At 42.2% G+C, this 26,026-nt stretch overlaps 2 protein-coding genes across 6 annotated transcripts in view; one reads left to right on the plus strand and one right to left on the minus strand.

Annotated features, from left to right (window-relative positions):
• LOC142078790 (ethanolaminephosphotransferase 1-like) overlaps positions 1–20,348 on the plus strand; it is a 59,308-nt gene extending 38,960 nt beyond the window's left edge. Inside the window, exons 7-10 of the mRNA XM_075141901.1 lie at positions 10,038–10,086; positions 12,266–12,446; positions 16,332–16,514; positions 17,694–20,348. Coding sequence (XP_074998002.1) covers positions 10,038–10,086; positions 12,266–12,446; positions 16,332–16,514; positions 17,694–17,759 — 479 coding nt within the window. The 3' untranslated portion in view covers positions 17,760–20,348. The remainder of the gene's footprint in view (positions 1–10,037; positions 10,087–12,265; positions 12,447–16,331; positions 16,515–17,693) is intronic.
• Positions 20,349–23,866: 3,518 nt separating this feature from the next.
• The window catches only part of MAPRE2 (microtubule associated protein RP/EB family member 2), a 100,578-nt gene continuing 98,418 nt past the window's right edge, over positions 23,867–26,026 (minus strand). For all 5 annotated transcript variants that reach the window (XM_075141905.1, XM_075141902.1, XM_075141904.1 and 2 more), the window contains one exon: positions 23,867–24,338. In XM_075141905.1, the coding sequence (XP_074998006.1) occupies positions 24,267–24,338 (72 nt within the window). In that variant the 3' untranslated portion in view covers positions 23,867–24,266. The remainder of the gene's footprint in view (positions 24,339–26,026) is intronic.

Here is a 26,026-nt window from a genome sequence, read left to right on the forward strand (position 1 = left end):
TCTCAAAGTCTCAGGAACTCCTTGCGTCACTCAGGTAAAATGTCTCTCGCATTTACTTATAAGTTTAATGTTTTGGCCTGCAGCACACTGTGCTCCAAAACCTTATGGATAGAAGGAATAAAGGCATTATTTAAATAATCTTAGGAGGCACAACTGTAAATCTGAAAAAGAGCCAGGTGGTTTCTAAGCTCTTCTTTAGAATTACTTTTCAAACAGAAGCGATGCATTTTTCATAGACAGCATTAGCCTATTTGCTCATCATTTGATACTGTCAGTGTAGTTTGAAATAAGCATCGAACATTTTTCAACTGCTATAGCTAGACTGAGAACAAGAGCAGTTACATTTTAATGAGTTAAAAACATCGTAATCTTAGCTAAAAATGTGTGTATGCGAAATGGCTTTGATGCATTGCTTGGAAGGTGAAGAAATTAGCATATAAATTTTAGGGATTTTTATATGAGCATACAGGTAATGAGGAGGGGGCACCAAATAAAGTATTTGACGCAGACAGTCCAGACTTACATCCCAAGAAACGTCTTCAGTCTTTGAAGATACAGGTGCTCACCCAACGCTGACTCTAACTAGGAGCTATCTATCTGAACATTTTGGGGGGGACTTTTGAATCCACTGCATTGACGTGCTCTCACCACCCTTTCGCACGGAGAGGTCTTCAGCAGGTACCGCCTCCAGCCCCAGCAGTGCTTCCCACAATTCCCAGATTGGAAAGGACCCTGCGTTCAGGCTGTGCTTTCTAATGAGCAGCGTGTACAAGGAGATGGTTGTGAGAGTCCTTTGTGCTTTACCCAGAGTATGAAACGGATCGCGTGTGACCAAGATTGTCTTTTTTTTTTGTCAGGCCTGTTTTAGGCACGCTCAGGAAAAGAAAGAAAGGAAGAGGAAAAATTAGGGGTTGCCTTTTTAGTAGTCCATGAATTATTCAGCTCGACAGAGATGCGGCTACAAAATGCCCTCTGGTGGCTGGCAGGGCACTGAGGGACAGGGAGGGATTTGTGCTCTTCAAGGAGCGCCGCAAGCCCAGGGGAGATGGATGCTGGCTCTCCCAGAAGCGGCAGGTTGGGCCTGCGTTGGTTAGGTGCTAGCGTGGGCTGGTCCATTGAACACGCTCGTTCTGTGCTACGCACGTCACTGCTTTTGTTCCTGTCACTAAGGCACATGACAGCCCCTTCAGTGAGTACAGTGATGGCTTCCCTTGCACTTGGGAAGTCATGGATGAAGGTTTAATTCAAACTGTTCAACATATTAGGAAGCTTTGTGGTAGGGAAGCATGTCAATGTCATCAAATCTGCAGAAGCGAGCAGCCTTTTTCATACTCTACGAAAAACAGCTGCAAAGCAAGGTTTGATGGACTATTCCATTAGCACTAGAAAGAAGTACTGCTGCTGTCTCATGTGGTACGCTTGCATGAATGGATCCGTGAGCAGAGAGTTGAGTATTGCTTCCATCATTGTCCCAAGCAGAGTAGGCATAAGTAAGGCATAAGTAATGTTCCTTAAAAACATTGTCTCTCGCACACTGTCCACAATGCCATTAACAGGCCAACTTTTGCAACTTAATTATAGTTAAATATGGGTTTAAAGTGTACAAGAAATTATCTTGGTTGACTCTATATTGCAAAATTGTCACAGTGCTTAGTAAATCTCTTAAAAACAGACACTAAATTTAAATATTAAAAAAGTAGAATCCTTCCACTGAGGATCATGCTGCTCCAGAAAGCACTGCCATTTCAACACAGGTTTGAATCTCAGCTCAGCAATAGTGATTAAGGTGATTATCATTGGATATCCTGTGTGCAGTGAATATGGATACATAAAGTTTTTAGAAGCTTGCTGTAAATTGCAGGACCCCACTGTGACTGCAGAAAAAGTATCCGTCTAACCTACACCAAGGGCCGAGCAGCCAGGAGGATTAAATTATTCTCTCCCTTAGAGAGGCTGCAGCAAGTGTGTCTTGCTCAGATCCATTTGTATCAGAGAGCCCACTCTCTGGCATGCTCAGTTAAATGCCTTTGCGGCTAGTTAAAATACAAAGCGATGTAGTGGGCCTCTGATGCTTTTTACGAGTTAGTTTCCCAGGACCCCAAGAGGAGCCATTAAACCGTAACTGGCTGTCCTTAGCCATCTGATGGCATTTAGTAGTCACTAGTGGTCCTTCTAACAGTGAACCTGTAGCTGCCCCATCAATACTTGGCATTCGTTTCGTGCTTTTACTGTTCTGTACACGACAGGAGTTCAGCTGCTGAGCCGTCACTTCTCCGAGAACAGCTGGGCTTTAGCTAGTACCTTCTGCAGCGGGAAGAAATCCAAACGAGATGCGCAAGAGTGGAGTGTTTCAGATGTCTTTCCTGGAGTTTCTGGGGAAAAAAAAAAAAGGAATAGCCCACATATAACCTAAGGATGAACTCTGCAAAAGCACCTCCTCAGAGGAAGCTGTGGTATCACCAGGTGACACTCACTGGCTGAAAATAATGGAATTTTTATCAGGTGCCAGAACACACGAAGATATACATAAAAGTGCAGCAATACTGGTGTTTAGATTAGATGTTTTAGGAAAGCCTCCCAAGAGAAAGCTTTACGTATGTCCCTGGGAACCGTCTAGCACACTGTGAACACCTGTGGGAAGGCCAAGTCTTGGGCTGCTGAACCTCAGAGGATTCCCCTGTGAAGCAGAGAAACTTCTGCATATTATTTTATGGGAATTTTTCAGCGACCCAGCGAACAGAAACCCATAATTTTCACAGGCAGTGAATGCAATTCCATCCTGCAGCTCCAAAACACACACCTAGCTGGACACCAAACAAACGAAGAAAGCCGTTCTCCTGCTTCCAGAGTGTGTTGTCCTGGCTGCTGGACAGAAATGCCTTTTCTCTCCTAGCATGAAAGCAGTCAGACCTTTCTAAAGTTATGTGTCTGTGTGCTCAGCTGGAACTAATTACTTCTGCTCTCAGCAAGGCTCCTGTGGATGACACTCCAAAAGCTCTCTTGGGATTTAACCACCCATAGCATTGTCTGGCTAACTAGGGTCTCTTCAAAGGGCAGCACCGGGGTGAGAGCTATCATCTATTTTCGCCCCTCCAGGGTATCCCAAATGCCTAGCATTCCCTGTCACTGTGCTATCAGGTTGAGAGCAATATAAAATATTTACAATAAGCATTTTAAAACTGTCAATTCCCCACATATAAACACTAGTACCACAAATGATACTATAGACTTCATAAGAAGATTTTCACTGACAGGTAAACATGAGTAGTTCAGGGAGCAGCTTTACTAATTGATGACAGTTTCTGTCTCACATTGCAATTAAATGACCTGTAACAGGTGCATGTTCTGAATGATGCATTTCCCATTCTTGGGACATTCATACTTGCTCTCTATGAGATAAATTTTATAATGTCTAATAAAATTTGAGTTCAGGCTGCAATCCTCTCCTCACTGGAGACATTTATATGTCTGTTTTTCTCTACCTGACTGCTCATTTCCATGCAACTTACTGGAAATTTCCTTCAGTCTATTAAATTTGTTCAGAATTGACCAGTTCTGGTGGCACACAAACAAGCAAACTGTTATCAATCACGTCAGCTTCATTCCTTAGGAAGCCAAGTTGGAAAAATTACTTCTTGGATGCACAGAAAAAGATTCCTGCTCCTCCTCAGTATTAATTGCAACCACAAGAGTAGGCTTTGTGGTTAAAGGACCACTCAAGCATGGAGTGGATATGTTGTACTTCATCAGTGTCTGGCACATGGGGCCATGTTCTGTAATCCAGACATGGTGGCACATTTGAGTCCACTCTATCTGGTCAACAGTGCCCAGATCTGGCTACTAAAGCCTGTGGCAAAGCTGAGACAAATTTTCAAAGTACAGGTTTGAACATGAAATGTGAATGGAGTGCTAACATCTGTCAGAGATCTGAAACTTGAACTTTCTTTTAGAGATGGGGCCAAAGCGTTCAGAATTTTTTCCTATGATGTGTGTTGGATTGTGTTCTGTGCTGACATTTGCAGAGTGTGTGTTCCTTGAGGTTCGCTCCTTCTCTGAGCTACTTAAGCATATAAAACGAGGAGTAAACACATAAATGAAAACATGGTAGCAGCAAAAAAACTAATGATGAGACCAAGTCACAACATTGGAAACATGCCAAGTATTTGAATTCTGTCATAGTGGGAAAGCACAGTTACCTGTCTGAAACAGTGCCTTGTCCTTACACTGTGTCCTAGATCCTTTGTATCAAAGGAGGACACAGAAGTCCTTGCAGTGGGTAATTATACAGCAGCCTGCCCTTTTCTCAGTGTCAGAAAATGTTTGGGAGGCCATGGTCAAATTATAAATTGTTTCTGCCTTATACAGATAAGTCATTCTGTAGTGATTTCCTATAGTTCCCATTGCAAAGTGGCTGATGGTTCTGCCTTACTGATGGATAGTTGAATGATTAAACATTAGGTGATATGTTTTCAAAATGCTATCACTCCGACAGCCTTTGACTAGCCGTGTTTGAAAAGTGTGGTTAACATGAGTTGGCTTCTACATGTCTGTCACCAATTTAACATTTATTAAAGCATGGTTGTGACAGATTGTACGAGACTTCGTTGAAGTAAAGGGTGTGAAATACTCACCTGTCACTTGAGATATATATAAAAAGCAGTTGAGTTCATGTTTGGAGTAACTCATCTGAACCAGTCGGAAGAATAACCCAGAAAACCAGAGCGCTGAAGGCCAGAGGCAGAGCAGTGTTACGGGATGCTAAATGCAAGTGGGAATGCGTTTGGTGGTGGTAGCTGAGAGGAGTCATTTCACGGGCAGTGGGAGCCCCAGAAGAAAGTCAAACAAGGGAGCTCACCTGGCGGAGTCCTTCTGGAAGCCAGCCTGGACTTTTGAAATAAAGGCACCGTTTCTCTGGTGCTCGATTCTTGCTGTGCCCAGAGAAAGAGAATGATGTGTACATGCTGTGTGAACAGGACTACATCAAAGAAGCATCCACGTCCATAAACTAATTTCTCAGTCTGTACTAAATCCTTCCAAATGCTAATTGTTAGCTTTCAGCTCAGTTCAAGAGAGATAAATGCAGTGTGTACTTCCTTAGACACTGAAAATAAGCTATAAAATCAACATGCATGATAAATGCATCCCTTTACAATCTTTATACTCAAGAACTATCCTAGATGCTAAACATCCAAAACATACATCAACTTCATGCATGAAGACAGTGCTCATGTTTACACTGTGCTCTTAATCCCTGTAAAATCATTTCACACTGTGTAGATCTGTTTGGGTCTATTTTTCATCTGTCCTTAAATTGCTTAATGTATTCAGACTTTACAGGCTCAATTAAGTCTGAAAATTATATACTAATTTTCTAAGCTTTTTTTTTTTTTCAATTACTAAGTGGTTCTAAGTTTGCCATTTTATATAATAATAAAATGTAATTTTATAGTTAGTGGACAGCTCAATATGCAATTATCTGTTTGCACAACCAATTAAGAGAGTTGTCTTCTCAAGAAAATCGCACCGTTCCATAAAAAGCTGCTGTTCCAGTTACAAGTGAACATTTAGAAGCTTTGATGAAGCTTCCAGGCACTGATCAGTGTGCTAACCATTCAGTGTGTTAAGATATTTTCATGTGTCTAGCTGCTTTAAATGTGGAAGAAGTTTGAAAAAAACATGGAAAAAGTATTTAAAGATTTTTCCAAGCTAATAATGAGGCTTAAATATTTTTAATCTTAATTTTTTGTCTGGTGGCTAAGAAAGGTAAATGATAACATCCCATTTCTTTAAAGCAAGCATTGACTATGATGAATCATTAACCTATAAATAGAAAGGCCAAGCAGTATACTGAAGAAGGCCATGTGGAGGTGTGGGCAGTTGAAGACCAGGAGGGAAGGGTGATAGTATTTCATTTGTAGGCTGAAATGCAACTACACCTGCCTACTGTTAAAGAGTTGATTTTTACTGAGCTCAGCTTCTGCAGTAGGCCCAGAGGAGGTCTGCACAGACCTCTTCACTGCCTCCCAAATGGGAGGAATGCTCTGGGGAGTCTTTTTTTGGGGGAGCACAGCAGGGATGGAAGGGTACTTTCCTGAACGAATTCCCACAGTTTCCAGTACAGTGTTCACCTGCAATTATATCCCTGTACTGCACTGTCTCATTTTTGAACTTTTAACTATCAGGAAGAGCCAATTCTTAACAAATAATATTTCAACGCTTTTCTTAGGACAGTTTAAGGATGGGTCACTTGTCGGGAACTTACCAACAAACGCGATTTACGATAGCAAAGGTGCGGAGAAGATAAACAGCTAAGATAAACATTGTCCTTCCTTTGAAGCAGTATAATTTGTTTAAAAATAGTGGTTTAGGTGTCTTGGCTACCTGCTTGGAGTTGCTTCTTTATTTAGTGGTGTTTACAGTCTGTGAAGTTTGGTGTATTCAGGAACCTGGCTACCTGCGGTAGGCTTTCTGCCTTTGTCTGAACGCCGGTGTGGGGCTCTTCTGCTGGTTACTGAAATAGCATTTTCCAGAACCGACAGTAGTGTCAGCAGTTCGTTTCTGGCCATACCCTCTCTTTCTCTACAACAAGCAAGTCTGCATTTTGCAGAAATGCCTAAATTAATTCGAGTACAGCAGCCATAATAAGTAACTGCAGTGTGTCACGGAAACATAACCTGGCTGTCTGCAGGTCTTCAGTAGTCTTTAGGGCATGGTTTAAGATGCTGTCATGTAACTAAACTTAAATACATTACTGTTAGTCTAGACTAACACTGGGGACAAATGTACCATGGTATCCATCACATGCTAGCTTTTCTTTTTTTTTTTTTTTTAATTCACTCAGCAATATCACACAAGTAACATCTTAAAGTTTTGGAACTGAATTTGAAAGCACCAAATGAAATCTAAGGTTGTCACTAACAGTGGTGGGAATTATCTTTTTGATTCCTTTTACACATGTGTGTGTGTGTGTATATATATATATATAAAAAAATATGCATGTGTGTGTATGTATCTGTGCGTTTTTATATATATATATATATATTTGGAAAACAAGATGTACCTTTGTTTCTGACATGTCTCCCATCCTGAATTCTTGAATGCATTGGGGTTGGTTTGTTTGGTTGGTTTTTAATATGGACAAAATAATTCCTGAGAAAGAGTTTTGCAAATGCTTATTTCTCTGAAAAGGGAGTCAAGATAGTGCAAGGCAGAGGACTGACCATAGGATTGTAACTAAATCCGAGGATTTGGGCTTGATAGCTTCAGCCTAGCATGGCACAAGAATTCCCTGTGTGTATCTGTGCCACCCATCTGTGCTTTAGTATTTCTGCCTTTAATACAGGTCTGCGTTCTTACAGTTGGGTCTCAGAATTTATATCAGTTGGAAAATGGGGGAAAATATTAAAGGAGAAATTAAAAAACAGTGGAACAGCAGTAATACTTTTAATAAACACTTGAGGAGTTCTATTTTCTGTAATGTGTTAAAAACGTCTAATGCACTAAACTTGGTGTTTTTAATGATTTTAAAATAAAATATGTGCTTTTAGGACATTAGAAAAAAAACTTCCATCATCACCACTTGGGCAGTGCCTGGGTGGCTGAGCGCCAGAGAGACAGCGGTGGGTTTGCTTTCCCGGCTGCACCTTTTGTTCCCCAGACCAGCAGGGAATGGCAGCAATGCGGAAGCAGCAGTTTAGCTCCTGGGCACAAAGGGATCCTTAATGCCAATTAAAAAGCAGATTTAATGAGTACCAAAAGCAGCCCCCAAGCCAGGCCTCCTTGGCTAAAAAAAGATGGGAAAGCAACATGTTGTAGGAAATGATGGAATTTTGAAAATCCCATAAGAAACAGGGGAACACCCTTTGCTTTCCCTACTGCATCCTCAGCTCTCGCTCTCCTAAGAGCGAAGTCGTATGAAAATAGAGAGGAGTAACTGGTGTAACTGCCCCATTCGGAAAGTGGCTTTTAGCTAGCTGGGGGATTGTTTGTGGTCAGTGTGTTATTTCTAACTAAAATGGCACTTCATAAAAATAACAAATTGTTGGCAACCATTGCTCTTTGAATTCTATTTCTAGTTCTAGTCTCTATTTCTGTTCCTCTCGGTTGCTTTTCTCCTAACAAATCAAACTTCAGGATTGCAGCAGGAAATTTAGATTTAACCTCAAGAGTCAATGTTTTGTCTCATGTCTGCTCTAATGTGATACAGATGTTGGAACTGCTGTACGTAACTCAAGATTTTATTGAACTAGCCCTCCCTGCCTAATAGAAAACATAGCTAACCGGCGCGCACATTAAACACAGATCATTCTGAAGGCACTAAGCTTGCAAATTTTAGAAATATATTTACAGAATCCTTGGGATATTACTTCAAGTGCACATCCTTCAGCTGTTTGATACAGAGTTCCTGCCATGGTAAAGAAGCAGAGCTCTTTATCTTACTTGTTTTAAAAAGTAAAATCAAGAAGTAGTCACTTAAAAATGCAATACCTGAAATTATTTACAGGCTGGATAATTTTTTTTTTCCAATTCTTTGTTTCCTCCTCCTTAAAAGATAACCAGAAAGACTGGAGAAATAGATTATCTACTGCACCCCTTTTTACTGCTTCTGTTTTCCAACAGTCCTGATCTCCACTCTTCCTGATTTTTTTAGTTTTCCTTCTCTTGAGTTGCCACTCTGGCCAGAGCGTGCTAAACACTTGGGTATGTCTTTGATGAGGGCTGAACGGTAAACACTGACATTTCTTGAGAGTCTGCTATGCCACATTAGCCCCATACAAAGCCATCTGAAATCAGTTCTTTCCTCTGTTCATTCTTATTTTTCCTTATTTCTAATAATGAGATTAAAATTTGCTACTTTTCTGTACAAACAGTACACTGTGTTTCTTAAATGAGATTTTTTTAAGGTAAAACCAGAAGGTTTACAACATCAGAGTGCTTTTCTGGCCCATAACAAAATAGGAATTATGTATTAATTTAGTGCACCAAAACCAATCATCCTCATGCCTTATAATATAAAAGCCAGGCAGAAATATACTACCCAGAGCAATCTCCAAGCAGCAAACAGACCAGGGAAGAGCCCTTGATGCACAGAACGTGAGGAAAAAAACCCAAACCAAAACCAGAGAGCTCTGCAGGGAAACATGTAGAAAATGGGTGTCACAGATTAAAAAAGAATTACATATATTTTCACCAGTTAGGCTGACTAATACTGTTGCTTTTTCGTTTAGACCTTGAACTTCCACTTCTTGCTGGAGGTCTTCTTTGACCCTTGGGGGGACCAGCGTATTTGGGATGGGGGTACAACTGGGTCTTCAGGCAGCTGCAGGGCTGCTAGCAGCTGTGTCAGTAACACTGGCAGCAATGCAGACAGACACAGCGTTAGCAAAGGTGAATCGCTTGTCTTTTGTGGGTTAAAGCTGAGCTCCAGAAAGGTCACAGCTGTATTAAAAAAAAAAAGTAAAAAACCTCACTCGTTCAGATGATGGCCATATCATAAAAATTAATTCATTTCTGCCATTGTATCAGCAAAGCAGATCATTAGTTGAAGCGTAGTATATTGAACTATAAACCTGTTATTTCGCCAGTAATGTGGGCAGCCCTGTTTGAGGTTAACTGTCTTTATGTATTCCATTGGAAAGCTTTTGATGTCAGACTTGGTTTTTTCTAAATAAACAGAGAGCAGCTCATGCAAAATGGGGCCGTGAACTTTCTTGGGTCCAGCAGAGGAACCTGTATGACAAATAACTGATCCTACCTACTAACTGCACCGGAATTTTTAAAAATCTTTCTGGTCTTGTCACTCATTACACAAGAAAATCTCTATCAGCAACTATTTCTAGCAGCTAAATTTTGGAAAAATGAGGAAGGTTTTATTATTGCCTAAAGCCTCCAAACTCAGTTTGTATTCTGTAATGAGTACAGGAATACCGAGTCATTTTTAAAATAGCACACTAGCTCTGTTATCACATGAGAAAACTCTGAGGTTATCAGTGTAGCAGGACTGTATATCATTACATATGAATCTTTTTCTCTTCCAGGCTTCAGTTTATTTCTTTCATTTCCACAAACCCTATACAACATTCACAGGTAAGTTAATTAACATTAAATAAGTTCTATCCCTTCCCATTTAATTCTGTATATTTAACAGTTTCCTCACTTGAGAAATAAATGTAATGGTTGAAGTAGCCTAGCTTCTTTCAGCCAGGTGCTGTCCTGATAATGTAGTAAGAGGTCTTTCTGGTCAATTTTGAGAATCTGACTGGTTTCTTTTCCATGTTTATAACTCCTCTCCTCTTCCTTTCACTTGCCATTCTCCAGGCAGTCTCATGGCAGTGAGTAAACTGATGAAAGCTCTGTAGTTATAAACGCTGCCTTTTCTTTGCAGTCAAATGTGATTTGTAACTTCTACCTGCGCTCTAGGTAAAATGCTGTAGCTGGTCATCCTGCACGCCACGAAGTACTTTATTGTCTTCCAGATCCTTCTGTAAAACTCTTCTCTGTATGAAGTCTGCAGATAATTGCCATCAGATACAGGCTAGGCAGGTGGCAAGCTGTGATTACATCTAAGAGTTGGCTTGCTGCACCTACACATTTTATACACGGTTAGTTTATACTCTGATGGCCTATTTTTATTAATGCTGCCTGCCTTCCTCTAGTATTTGCTAGCTCATTTCACTCATCTGTCACATCAGGTCTCTCAGATCCTAAGAGTCCTGGAGGAGGGACTGTCACTGCCTGTCTTCAGGAATTAGTGGAAATTAATATTAACATTTAAATTTTGGAGAGACTATAAGAAAATAACGCATCGCTTCTACACAGCCCTTTTCATGTGGCAGTATCCAGGGTAGTTAATAAAAGCATGAATAGCCCCGAGTTTGGGGCAGGAAGAGTGGAGAGTCAGGAGATGTGGGGCAGGAAAGGCTGAGGACCCGCAGAAAGGCTGGGCTTTGGGGCAGGGTGCCGGGAGCAGCAGCAGGAGGGGGCTGGGGACCAGGAGTGCAAGGGACTCCGGTTCGGGGAAGACTGGGAAGAGGAGGACAGCACTTCGGGCATGTCAGTCCCCAGTTTGGGCAGCATTTGTCCCCATGAACATCTAGTTTTTGCTTTCTTTCCTCTCATGTCAGGACTTTTGTTTAGTGTTTTCCTTTTCAAGTCATCCTTTGATGTAGTTCCTCCCAAGCCTTCCGGTGGGTTTATCATTCCTCTGAACAGAAGAGCACAATAATTCTAAACATCCAGACAGGGTTGCTTGAAGGATGCAGGCACAAGCTATTTGGTGATGAGGAATTTGTTTTTCAATCATCTCCTCTCTTTCTTCATCCTGCTGCCTGTTCTCGGTTGTTATTTTATCAGAAGAATATTCTTTTTTGGAATGGGAAAGATATCTATTGGATTTTTGTCTAGCTGTTTCTATAAATACAAATGTTCAGAGATTTTAAACAGGCTGTTTCCCAGTACATGTCAAACACAGAATTGCTCTTCTGAACTATTGGTATGAAGAAATGGTTTAATGATAGTGAACTTTAGTAAATTAAACCTCCTACTCCTTTTATAACCTCTCAATGAGTTTTGCCTGAGTGAGAAAGATGCAAGATAGATGCAAAAGCTCTTGATCTTACAGTTACCTTTTTCCTAGCTGATGGAAAATACCATCATTTACTACCTTTAATAGTACTACCTTTAAAATACAGCTTAAAATATCCAAAAAACCACAATGCATCATTCATTTTCCTGTACTCTAATTAGCAAAAAAAGCCTCCCCTTTAGGCTGTACTTTGGCAATGGTGCAGGATTGTCTAGCAGTGTCACCTATAGACCTAAACAACAGCAACGCCTGCCAGCCATGTGCTTGACTGTGTTGCCACTGAAAATGTGGGCGTATTGGCTGAAGTCATTTCATGCCTCGTGTCAGAAGTTTCATCCTCTAAAAAATATATATTTTGAATTCACCGCAAGCCTGCATGCTGTGCATTTGGATGACAACTACAACAACGGAGCTACTGCAGCTCACTTTGTGTGTAATGATGAGCTGGTGCTGACCAGAGCTATGTGATTAAAACCATATAGTTTTATCCCAGAAATAAATGTTACTTGGGTATCCTACAATTTCTCGTAAAATGTCTGGGTATCATCTAGCACGTTTGCACAGGTAGTTGTGTTGCAAGGTGAATTCTTGGGCTGAGTTTAGGCTAGAGTTTGAAGTTACTGTGCAGAAATAGAATGGATAAATTTTCTTACTCCATAAAATGATTGTATTTATTTACAGAGCACATTTAAAGAAAACACTGAAGAATGATTCTTTGTATGAAGTACTCCTACCTCTTGTGTCACCTCTGTTGCTGTTCATTCTTCTTACAGTCTGGGTGGTTTTATCTCCAGGCAACATATTAGCAAAGCAACCAAGATTGTTTTTATGGATGGTTGGGGTTGCTTTCTCAAACGTTATTGTAAGTATGTTTGTGGTGGTATTATTTAGAGATAGCTTTCTGTTTTTATGTGAATAAACAGAAGGGAACAGAAACTGTAGTTAAAACTCAGCAGAATCACTCTGCTCTTCTACCTCTGTGTTACCCTCTCGTGTATAAAAATACACCACAGCAGTTGTCTGGACACTTACCGTACTGCAATACCTACTCTGCCACAGCATAACACTTTTATGAGGGTTATTTTTTTTCTGGGGAGTTTATGAACAGCCCTGGGGAGGCTTTACTTCCAGAAATATAGCAGATATTCCCCAGCACATAGGCAGAACTGGGGACTTGTCTAAAGTAAAGTACAAGCAAGCTCAACACAAGCATTGATTTACCAGCAAGAAGTACGGGGGGTTGTAGCCGTCACCTGCTGTTGTGCCCATTGGTGCAGTACATGCATTCCTGTATCCCACAGGGATCCTGCATTTTCCCATCACTGTTCGGAATAAGCGTTTTTTAGGGAAAGACATAAAGAGGTGCAGGGGCCTTGCGATGGCTCTCTGCCCACAGGTTAGTTTCTCCTATATCACATCATTGTGACCAATTTCCCCCTTTTAATGCCCGTGGGGCAACATAAACCTCGGTGAAGTAATAACGAGGGCAGCCAGACAGTAATGCTGAGCACTGCAGTTAACCCAGGGCTTTCTTTGCCGGAGGAGGCCCTTTGCCCCTCTTCTTGCCAGGAGAGAGGCAAGGGAGCTGCAGCCAAGTAGAAAGGTGTTCCACAATTTAATGCTAAAACACCTTAAAGGATAGTGACTAGTGCAATTTTAGGAAAATAGTCTCCAACACCATCTAAAATCATGTCACTGAGCAACGCTATATCCAATTTTAAAAGTGAAAGGCTTAAAGTGCCTTGCGCTATGAGAGGGAGCTTTGAAAATGCAGGATTTTACAAGAGAAAGCATAACCCCTCCAGAAATTTGTGTTCAGGGGTGGAAAAGAAATCATAATTGTGATGCTTTTTAGATGTATCCTATAAACGTACATTTCTGAGGGTCACAAATCAAACGGTTCCACCTTAAGGACTTGATCTCACAAGAGTTAGGTTATTTTCAGACGTATAAGTTTTATTGTATGCATTTTTCATTACCTAATCTACCCCTTTTTCTTAAGAGAACAGTGTAGATTCCTAAATGAGAAATACAATTATTTCATACCAGTGGAGAAAATGCTCTCAGAGTTTGGCAGATGGCGGGTTCTGCACGTACGTCTTAACCAACTGAGAGCAATTGTGGCAGGATGTTTGCAGAAGAAGAATAGTATCGTGAACCAGAAGTTTCTTTGTAGACTACGGTTTATTAGACATTGAGTGCAATGCATATTCTTCAGGCCTTGTTTTTGATTTTACTGAAACACCTACTGCAGTGTTAGAGGCTCACGTGAATTTAAAATGTATGCATGTTAGTGGAAATTATTAACATTTTAAAAGCAAGCATTAAAAATGTATGGGTGTTAGTTGGAATTTATGACATTTTAAAAGTGAAAAACAAGCCTGTATTTCCTTTCAGCTCCTTTGGTCCCTTACACACACACGTTTCCTCCAGCATCAGAGTAAGGCTTGTCATGGCAATGCTTTTCTTCTCCATGATACTCTGACACACTGGGTTTCCATTACCTGTTCTGTAGACCACAAACAGCAGCCCATGTTTCTCCACCTGGCAGCATCTTGAACATCTCATGCCTTTGACAACATATTTAGTTGCCCAGCAGATCCCTTGGGCTAAACGCCTGGTCTCAGACCTGGCCTCGTAGCCATGCAATGTCAGGATGAGCAGGGGAGGTGACGGCCTCCTGGGAGCGGGCAGAAAGGCGGGCCATTTCCAGCATTTTTGGCTAAACTAAGGAAAAAAGGCCTCCGAGGCCTAAAAAAGGAAAGCTGCTTATTCCCGAGAGGAGGACTTCTTTCCCCAGTCCCCACAGCCGGCAGCGGGACTGCCTATGGGTTGACCACCCCTCTTGCCGAGAGGCTCAGACCTTGCTTTGAGATTTGCTCGTAGGGCAACTCTCAGAAATATCCAGGTCTGAGCAAATCACCTCGGAGCACAACTGTCACAGCTCCCACTTCGGAAGCCCTTAGAGGCACGTGTTGGAGTCCAGGAGGAGGGGACGGAGTGGGTAAGTCCTGTGGAGGGGACCTTCAGCCATCACCATAGCAGGACCACTGTGGCCAACGTGGTGGCTGGCTGATGAGCAGCTCAGACTCAGGACATGCTTCATGAGGAACCTCCCAGGGGAGATGGTAAGAGAGAAGACACTAAAGACCTGCCCAGGGGTCCAAACCACAGCTGCTAGAGATTTAAATTCAGGAGGACCAGGGTAGCATTGCAAGGTGTGGGCAAGGGGGATGGAACAGCACAGGGCATAGTCCCATAGCCTTACCTTTTCTTCCCAGTCTACCTCTCCAGACTCCAGCGCTTTCATCTCCTAATGCTGTTTTTGCCTCACTGGTAGTGTCAATCAGTGCTTCAGGACGAGGAGGAATAAGGAATTGAGGGCAGAGCGCAGAGCATAGTCCATTTTGCAGTCCTGTGATACACTGAAGGTGAATTGCTCCAAATATAAATAAGCAATCTTTATGAAAAATCAAGTACTGTACTTAACATGGTGTAATAATGGTTTAAAACAATGTGAAATCCAACCTCTGGACAGGTGCAATTATTCAGCCAGAAAAATTATAGCATATAGATTGCTTTAGCAATTTCTGATACCCTCTGGAATGATTCCCAAAGGCCTTATAAAACTAGTGTTATTCAAAAAATTAATAATCAATACTGACAATGTATTGCAAGCAGAAATATTTCCATTAGGTCCAAATGCTTATTTCTTGCATTATTGAAAGTTTATTATTTTTTCATGGTTTATTTTTCCATTCTTCAGCTTCCATAGCACAGATAGTAAAGCCAGTATTTTTCCCCTATGGTCAGACTCCTACTACTGCTTTCACAGGATTTCAGGCACTGCACAGGGAATGAATTTTTCATTCATCTACTGTTTTCAGGATAAATAAAATCTATTTTTAACCACATTTAAATTTTGATAGAAACTTAAATCAAAAAAATATTTCAGCTGTGCCTAAATTCCTTTTTTTTTAAAGGAGAATAGTGTATACGAGACACATTTCTTAAGGATTCTAAACCAGGTAAAATACTTAGGCACGCTTAACTGGTTTTAAAAATCTGAACTTCAACTCATTACGTTTCAGGAACTCAGTGAAATTAAGCTAGTTGCTTTCCGTTAAACCATGCACCATACATTCACTTTTTCTGCCATTCTGAGTGGGATCCCTTTCCCTGGGCCCCCAGCTACATCTCCAGGGAGTCCACTGCCATGATCGAGCCAAGAAAATGGTGTTTTAGTACACAAAGGAGTGCTAGAAAAGAAAAACAGGATTTAGAAGTGGCATATAGTACCTTCCCTCCCTTCTATACAATGAACCAGAATATATTTCTGTCATGCCATGTGATTAAAATACCAGTACGCTCTCCCAGTGATTAAGTGGTGGCACATTTGATTTGGGATCACAACTTTACGAGCCTGTGTGAAAGCATGAGGTGCCAAACCCCTCCCCTTTTGCAAAGATGTGCTTCGGCTCATAAAGCAAGGCGTGTCAAAACACTGTCTCCAGAAAAGAAGTGTGTATTTTAAATTACTTGTGATAAAGTCCTGTAAGACTCACGGACAATAAGGCACAAAGGTCTATCATCTATAGTAGTCTCCACACCAGAAACAAGCCCCATTTTGAACTCTAGCCTTGTTGTCCCCTCATCAAAAGCAACCCGCAGAGAAAATGGACGTACTTTTTGCCCAGACCCCCAGGCCAACCCAGCGCTTCTCACCTGGCGCCTTTTGCCCCGACAGTGCAAGGTGATCATCTGCCAGATGAGCAGCACCCAGCCGGAGCTTTTCCACTGGTTCCTCTTCCCGCTGGCGCTGGTGGTCTACGCAGCCATCTCGGGGCTGCTGGGCTGGACGGAAGAAGCGGTGCTCGCCGTGTTCACCGCGCTGGTCACGGCCGCCCACGTGCACTACGGGGTCTGCGTGGTGAGCGGGTGCCTCCAAAGCGGCCATGGGAGAGCTGCACTGGGGCGGGGAGGAAGATGATGGGGTCTGGGAATGGTTTCTATGCTGTCTAACTGGGGCAGTGTCTGGGAGTCTGAATGTTCAGTTATGGGTTTTTTTTTTCTGTGTATTGTTTTATTTAGTCTGAAGGAAAAAAAAAAAAAGTCCGTTTACTGCAGGCAGTGCCTTTTCACACGTGCAGCCACTTCAGTGACTTGAATTATTCCAATGTAGCTGACTGGTTTCAGCTTTAAACCCATCACAATCAGAATATTTATAGACTGATTTTATGTGGCAGTCAAACCACGTGGTGTGAATGCTCCCGCCCCTTTTTTTCCCTTTCTTCTTCCTGAGGTTACTTGACTGAAAAAATAGGAAGGTAAAATGCAAAGTGACATGAATAGAATTCATAAAATGAGGTTAACTTTGCTTTGAATCTGCAAGCAAAATAGCTGCCCCAATTTCTTTTCTTGGCCCTCTCTTAGCATCTCTCAAGCTGGAGACATGAATGGTTTTCCAGTTCATTCAGTCTTACCAGTGCATTTTTGGGTCTGCGAGATATCAGTTTTGTCATTTATTGTCATCTGTGTTACTGCTTAAATTCATTTTTCCTCAATTAATGCCCTCTTTCCTGAAGAGTACTGTCAAATAATCCTTAGGAAAGTGTCTTAATGGGGGGTTGCTTTTAGATAAAACACCGTGCATGGCAAAGATCTCATTTTGCAGGGAGTTGGTCAGCATTCTTTTATTTAAGATACACCATTGGGATGTAAGGATTTTTCTTTGAAAGAAGCCTTTTGTCAGCAGACATTGGCATGATAGTAGATTTTACCCCAGCACTGATACGGGCCAGTTGGTGGAGGTCAGAATGGAAATACCTGGTCAAAATTCACCATTGACTGAGGGGGCCCAGCTCCATCACAGTTTATGTCATCTGTGAATCTGGTCTGTAGCGATTTAACTTCCCATCAGTGTGCTGCAAAAGGAATGTAAAGACCATAGCTCTCTTGCTTGAATACTTGTAGGTCCCCACGTACTCGTAGGTTGCCAAGTACGGCGAGGACTGTGGTTGGGTCCTCCCCTCTCTGACTGGGAGAAGAGAGACGGTGAATTGTGAAGCATGTGCAAAACTGGTTGCTAATCTCTGTGATTTCTCTTTAGGGGAGGCAGCTGAGTGAGCACTTGAACATTTACATCTTTTCCCTGAAGAAACGTGTCCAAGAGTGATCAGACTGTAACACTTGATTTGCAACTCTTCTGATGTGATAAATAGTTGAAATTAATCTGATTAAAATAACCAAAGAATAGAATAGTCCAGATATCCGAACCACTGCGACAATGAGCTATGCAGCAAGATGCTTCATCTCAGAGGAAGATTCCCGTCCAGCAGAGAAGTGTTTACCAAGTTGTTCTGCTGCTAGTATTTATTCTCTTCACTAATGCTGTGTTACTACCCTCTCCGAGGCTTTTGTCTTCTTCCTCCTTGCCACTGTGTCCAAACTCCTGGATAAATCCATGCCAGATCCACATGAGATCCTTGGTTTATCACCAGTGCTGGTTTTGCCCAGCCTAGTCACCAGTGGGACCCCGGCAATGCAAACCCTCCCTGCATGTCCTTCCCACTCAGACATCTGTGCCTGCTTCATTTTCCATATTTATTTTCTCACAACTCATTTCTTCCATACAACCCCCTGAAGGGCTTACGCACATTCAGCCTTTTCCTCACCTCAAATCAATGTGTGAAGAGAATGAGCTCAGAAAGCTATGGGTACAGTAAAGTGTTTTTGAAACGTATGATTTTTTTTCCCCCAGCATTAAGATGAGTCTCAGCTGACCTGTACCTGTCAGAAATGCAGGCTCCGAAGAGCAGCAGCTGGCCTTTATACTTATTTTCTAGGCAGTAACAAGTGCATTGTTGATATTTTGGTAGCAACAAGCAAGATATCCCACAAAGGTAACCAGATGAGAATAAATTTGGCCAATAAACCTCTGAAGATTGTCATATTTCACTGCAAAACTAGTTAGTCAAACCTCATCTATGAGTGCAAAATGCTAAGCAAATCATGATTTGTCTGTGTGCTTGAAACAAATACTTGTGGTTTTAAGATAATGACAAAAAAAGAAAAAGAATTGAGACAAGAAAAGCTGTTTTTTAGACATTACACATTTGCATGCAGATGTAAACTGCTCACTTCATCTATAATACACGTAGGTTTTCTGTGTGCCTTAGAGGAAGAAGTAGGAATTCGAGTTTCATCTCTTTTCATACGCTGCCCTAGCCAGGGGGACTCTCTGGCCTCGAAGCACTAATGAAACAATCTGTCCACTTTCCCCAAGGTAAGCGTTAGATTACATTTCTGGCACGGAGGGATGTGACTGACTGACTGGCATGTTTATTAACTAGTTAACTATCTCGCTTGCCAGAAGCGGGGCAGAAGCATAGTTGTTGAGCTGCTGAGCCTTAAGTTCACTTTTTTCAGTTCTTAGACCATTTCTCTGGTTTTATCACTAGCCTGATCATTTTTTCCCCGGTTAACATACCCTTACATCAGTAGCTCCTATTAGTATTTTCGGCTGAGCACCGACTAGTCACATCTTCGTGAACAGCTTCAGCTGAAGTTTGTACCGCCTGTCACAGCAGTTGACCTACCGCGACGTCAGCAGGGCCGGTTTCCCCCGGCAGCCCTTACCGTAGGTACCAGGGGACAAGCCTGCACATCAGCTTCCCCTCTCCACAACGCAGAAATACCACACCGACTTGTAAAGTTTCTTACGGTTTGAAAGTATGCATGTTCCACCTACCAAACGGGCATGTTGAGGCTCCCACCCCCCAAAGGAGCATCGTACTACGGTCGCAGTTCAAGCAGCTTAAGGTTCGAGTTAGGCAGAGGACACAGGTCATCCAATTAATGCTGGTTTGGAGATTTTGCCAAGAGCCCTGCGGGGAAGGGAGGCTCCCGTGCCCTCCGGCACCGCTGCGGTCCAGCTCCGGGGCTGCAGCTTGAACAACGAGAGGCATCTTCCAGCCTTCCTCTCTGCTGGTGGGGTGGCCGTGCCCCTGCCTTGCAGGATGCCCAGGGAGCATGGGGTCTCCACCGAGTCGCTCCCTAACTGCCCAAGGACTCTCTTTCTTGGAATAAGGCTGACGGCTGTTTATTTAATGAGGGATGCTAAAAAAGGCAGTTCTGACCTTGATGTAGGCATGCACCCAGCAATCTCACCGTTCGATGAAGTTAAATATTACATCCAACACCAGATACACTGCCACAAAAGCCTCACCTATTTCAACAGTTTATATTTAACCCGTCTATCACAAGTATCTGGAGGAAGTCCTGATGAGAAAAGAATTAGAATAAAATAAACAAAAATACCTCTGGATTGAATGTGGTTGTACCGGAGGAACTCTGTGGACAGGCTTCCCTTTTCCCTCTGTCTTGCACTTATTTGTGAAACAGTTGGAAATAAGGGTCACAGAAGCAGCACAATTTGATGCACTGTAATGGAGTATTTTGAAATATTTCATTAAATGAAATTATAAAACCTGAACTGCCACAACCTGCCTGCACTTGTACCTTTTTAAAGAGAAATACAGTATCACTTTTAAAGGAAATTAAGCTCCGGACAGCTTTTTCACGTTCTATATGAAGACATGGCAAATAACTTTCTTTTTCCTTTTTAAAGCAACTTGTCACTACAATCTCTATAAAGACAAGTATAAAAACAGATCATGTATTGCACAGTGTACATATTGAATTGTTAGCCATTTTAGATGGTAACTCGTTCTATAAACAGGAATAAAAATGCTTTGTTCATAGGGCGGTATGGTTACAGATTTATTTTGCAAAGTCAGATAACAGTATGAAGATGACCTAACAGTCTAATAACAATTTTTTTTGGTCACAACGTTGTGGCAGAAAGTTTTCAGCTATTTGAAGAAGTACTATTACTTCTTTTTTATGCTGTTGAGCATTCGCGCTAGCCCAAATACATGCCTCCCCACTAGTCTTATGAAAATCAACTAAACCAGCACTGTTCTCCCAGGTTTCAGAGCCGGGGTTGGAAATGGGCTCCTCTGGTCCTGGCTTCATCCTCCCACCTCTACCAGAAACCTTCCCTAAGTGGGGCTGGGCAGTGGCTCAGCCCCAGCCCCAGCCCCGGGGATACCCAAAGGCAGTGGGAGGGCTCAGGCTGGCCTACTGGTGGTGGGACATAACCAGGTAGCTTCAACCCATGGTAGAAAGAGGTCCTGACCCAAGGCTCAAATCCCTGGAGATTTAGCAGGGACTACTGCAGCAACATTGCTCATGCTGCAAAAGATCAGAGCTGTGAGAATTACAATGAAGTTTCCCCTTTTTCTTCCAAAAAACTGGTATTTTAATCTAAAATGTAGGTGGCTTTTAAGTACTGCACTGAAGATCCATCCCTGAATACCTGGCCATTGCAAGGGAAGTCCACTGGGAGCTTCCGTGCCCTTGCTACAGTACTCTCTTCACCTCCTGGCTGCTGTGAGTTTTGCTTTTGCTGTATCAAAACTGAGATACAAGAAGAGGTTTAGTACTCTGAAATCGGAAAGCATTTACCATAAAGAAGAATGTTCTGTTTACATGCACATACATACATGCATTTTCTTTTTTGATTTGTAGAAGGGGATACAGCTGCTGAGCTCGTGGGGAAACAGATTCTACCTACACACACAGAATAAGTGAACTTTTTTTTTAAAGCAGCTGCCTTTTTCTTCCTGCTCCCAAACGCAGCCACTAATGAAACAAAAATATGTATTTAAACCAGAAAAATATTATTTTTGAATGTTTGGAATAGTCTCTAGAGCTAGACAGATTTTAACATATATTTTTTTATTAAATATGTAAAAAGATAAACGCAAGTCAAGTTATTCACATATTCAGACAAAAATCTACTCTACCATGCGACAATTTGTGGATAATGTAAAATGACTGATACATCTGAATAAGACTTTTTGTATCTATTATGCCATTACTTATCTATTTATAATTAACAATACATATGTTTACATTCCTTTCAGTTTACATTTAATATATAACCAAAGCTTTATGGTGTGCTATTTAGTAAAGGTAATTACAAATGCATATTAAAACCATAACGGAATAATGGGTTACTCACAGGGGGTGGGGGAGAAGCACAACTCCCCTTTCAGAGCATCGCTCTCCCCTCAGCACAGCCAAATCTCTAGTGCCCACGAGGTACGTTACTGCCCCGGCTCCCTCCATCAGCCACTTCCCCCTTGATACAAGCAGTGAGAGGGCTATGGTCCTCAGACCAGAAATAGGATATAAAGAATTCTCAGGAAATGAAGTTCAGCTTTTTTAAAAATTTTTTTAAAATGTGCTTCAAAGAGAGAAAAGGAAAAAGGTGCAACAGCCTGGCTATGAACCCTCCGGGGAGCTCAGCAACCCGACCATTTGCACCTTTGGAAAAACATTTTCTCTTGAAGTGCTCTCCATGCATCTGCTCGAGTATTAGCAGAAGGATGAACTGCAGTAAGCAGAGACTGGCACTGATGAAATTAAGTTTATAGCCTGATCCCAAACTCCTTGCCCCATCAGAAATCCCATACTGGCTAAAGGACATTGTGGAGACTGGAAAAAAATTAGTAACTGCTCTTCGGTTCAACAGTATTATGAAGAACTACCGTTTATTACAATGACAATTGTAATAAGTACATATGTTCTAATAAACACAAACACAACAAAAATGACAATTCCCCCATTTGTGGTGGTTCTTGGAAATACTTATTTTGGAATATACACATTTTTATTAACCAGACCTTATTTGTAACCAATTGAAACAGGAAAGGAAAGCGCTGGCCTGCAGGCTGCAGTACTTTCACGTCATCCCCGGGTAGGACACGAGGTCAATGCTGAGGCAGGGCTGGGAAACGTTCAGCCTGCAGGCTCCAGAAACTCTTCTGCTGAGCAGGGGAAGCAATCAAGGAACTGGAAATACCTGTTCTAATGCTTAACAGTATTTTATGTATCGTCTGTGGTGCAACACAGCAGCAGGGACCTCACATTTAACTAAGAGCCAGTTAGCTGCAAAAGATTGATTAGGAACAGAAGACTGCACGTGCATGTGTGCGTGTGCTGGGGGTTGATTAATTGAAAACCTTCCTATGGAAGCGTAAGCTGGGAACTTACGCTTTAGGAGCGCATGAAGGTCTAAGATGATTTAGCTGTTCAATAGGCTTTGGAGTTTTTCGGTGACTGCCGATTGGGATGGGACTTCCATGTACCTGCTAAATCAGCCTAACAATCCAGAATTAAGAAAATCAAGTGAGACCCCAAGAATACCAAGCATTAAATATTCAGAGAGACTACAATGCGCAGTTTTACACGAAAAATAAGGAATGCTTTATACACTTCAAGATACTTCTGTTTATAAAATACCATCATGTAGAACAGGGCGATGGGACCGCACTGGAAGGGAACGCTCTCCCTGCAGACATCGCCAGGGCAGACGTGGCTCTGCACCGTCCCGGCCTCGCCGGAGGAAGGTCAGCCAAGCGCAGAACCGGCTCTGTGCCCCTCGGTCAGCTGGTCCCCCTCTGATGTGTGCTCTGTCTCCAGGAGGACTCCTCACTGCCTCTCCACACTTCGGAAGCGGCCTCAACACCCGGGAGGCGTCCACCACCCGCTTAAAGGGAGTTCGGGGGGGTTCAGGGCTAGTCCTGTTGCTGGTTTTTCCCCGTGCCTTGCACTAGTGAGGAAATTTTCTGTCTTCCATACTTGTATGGCCGGGGCAGCAGAGGGGGGAAGGATAGTGAGAAGAAATGGCTGGCCTACTTTGTCCTCTTCTGAGGGGTGGGAAGCCAAGTATGACGGCAGAGATCGTGTCCTGCAGCTACGCTTGTGTCAAGGAGATTTCTCTCCTCCCTTAGCACTGAGCTCTGCGGAGGCAGAGCTGAAGCTGGAGGCTGGGACTGGATTCCTCAGGAAGGAAGAGAAGCTGGGAAATGTCTATTGACTAGTCAGGAAACTGGGAGAGTTTTCAAAAAACTTAAGTGGATGTCTCTTCCTCCAGAAATAAGCCAAAAAACATACCATGCAGCTTTCTAACAAGCTTTCTAACACAGGGGTTTAAATCTCTCCTAATGAAACAGATGCTCTGCCTTCCATTTTGTGAAGGCAGGAAAGGAATAAACGTGAGCAACACGAGCATTTTCCTCCACAACACACCTCATCGTTATGGCTTGAGTATGACTTCCACTGTATCCCTTTATTCCAATTGTTCGACCGAATTTATGCCCCAAGGCAGATGTACTAGAAAACGCGAAAGCACCACAAAGTGAGAGACACAGCTAGTGGTACGGTACTTCTTGCCACACAAAATGCCAATATAAATATGTTAGAACAAGTTACAAGTGTATCATACTTAAGACGAAAAAGAAAAAAAAATAAATATATATTTTTTTTAAAGAGCAGAACAAATCTCAAGCAGCCAAGTGGTGAAGTGCAGTGATGTACAGTAGGTGATGTAGCCCTACAACCTCTTGGGAAGATACACTGAAAGAAGACATCTGCAAATGCATCTTGGCAAAGTATGGGTACAGAATGCAGTGGTTGGCTGGCACTCACTATGGTACATAAATGTTAATGGCAGACTGGGAGTGAACTGATTTCAAGTTTGAGGCCACACATGTTCCGTTCTCCAGAAGAAAGTTCTCACACAAAATGAAAATTGTCAGAGACGCTGGGTGAGTCAGTACTCCTCCTGCTGCTGGGGCTGTTCATGGACTTGCTCTTCACCTTCATGCTCTTCTGTGTGGCTCTCCTGCAGGGAGAAAAAGACCCCAAAACATTCTTCAGCAGAAAGCATTTCTCATGTAATCTTGCCGCCCCACAGTGCTTGCCGTAGCCTAAAGCTTAACTTCTAATTTTCATGCACATAAGTACAAAATGAGCTGTAACCTGAGAAAAGCAGCGTCTTGTAATATTACAATAAAATGTATTTACTTTGCTTTTAATCCATGCATATGCAGTACTGATACTTCTCCAGAAAAAGTGTCAGTTTTCAACACCACTGAGTGTTAACTGTTCCAGTAAGTGAACATTTTGAATAGCTAGACAGTGAGATGCTCAACAGTTAGACCTTGTATCATAGCATCCTCATGTCCTCCCATTTTCAGTTTGTCCAAGGATTTCTGAACCTGTCTGCTATAGTTTTCACACAATCTTCACTCTAGGTGTAGATCACTAAATGGACAAGACACTTTTGCTATCACCTGCTTTAAAAATGAAACTCAGCCTCCTTTTTGAGGTCAGATATACTACTACTTTCCCAAAATAATATACCGATGCTAGACCAGAGTTCAAAGGTTACCAAAACAGTGATTTTTAGCAGTATCCAGAAAATATAACCAAAGACTTGCAAACACTTTTTTTTTTGAAAAAAAAAAAAAAATTGAGCCCAGTATCCACTGACTTACAGAGCTACTGTTAAAAGCACTAATTACTAATAAACACTTCGCTTTTGCAAATGGTTATTATGCACAGTATTTTCCAGAGCTGCCTCGCTGAACATACACTGCCATTGTGAGAAGAATCCCTGACCGAAAGGAAGGCTGGATCCTCACCGCAGGTGATACCAGTTTTAAACAACTTCCAATTTAGAGACAACAGACCTGGTACCTTGACTTGGCCTGGATGTATCAGAGCTCAAAAAGTCTGGATGACTCTTAGGGCATTACTTCTGTATTCCCATTAAGCGCAGCTGCATTTACAGCTTTTCTCTCAAGTGGCTTCCATCTTTCTGGAGCACAGTTCACTGAAAAGATCCCACACCTCTACTCTCTGCCCTGCATTAGTAGGCTCTGCTGTAGGCAGCTCCGAAGGAAAACACTTTTCCGAGAGACTGAGCTGCCATTCAAAAGGCAGCATCCCTAATGCGGTACCTCTGGAGAACTCGCCTGGCTCCCGGCAATTTTTGTTAGAAGCAAGCAGCTTGAACAACAAACTTTAACAAATTGATACTGCTACCTTTTCAAATTTAGGCAAAAATTAAAAGAAAAGGGAGGCCATAATTTGAGTTTTCCCAGAGCAGTTCAGAGCAGCCTATGCAATAAGAAAATTCCCTTCTGGCAATAAAATAGTCATATTTCCAACGGGCAAGAACAGGAGAGTAAGGTTCCTAACATTTGCTGATACAATGGAAATATTCAGCTGTTTACCACATACAGAAACAGCCAAATTCCAATCGAAAGCAAGCTTTCTATCACTCAGGTGCTATTTTCAGGTAGAAGCCACACACGTCAGTCAGGACAACTGCAGTTTAGCACCTTATGGCCCCTTGGGAGGAACGCTGTCCTTATTACATATAGTAGGTACGTCACGTCAAAACAGCTTTTTGTGTAGAATCTAAAAATCGCAACTTCTGTGATGGGCTGCAAGGGTGCAAGACTTGCAGAGAACAGGACTTTCATAGAGAAGCTGACAGCTGTGAGAACATGACCCTGCCTTACA

This window comes from Calonectris borealis, chromosome 2 (genome assembly GCF_964195595.1).
Source record: "Calonectris borealis chromosome 2, bCalBor7.hap1.2, whole genome shotgun sequence".
Classification (NCBI taxonomy): domain Eukaryota; kingdom Metazoa; phylum Chordata; class Aves; order Procellariiformes; family Procellariidae; genus Calonectris; species Calonectris borealis.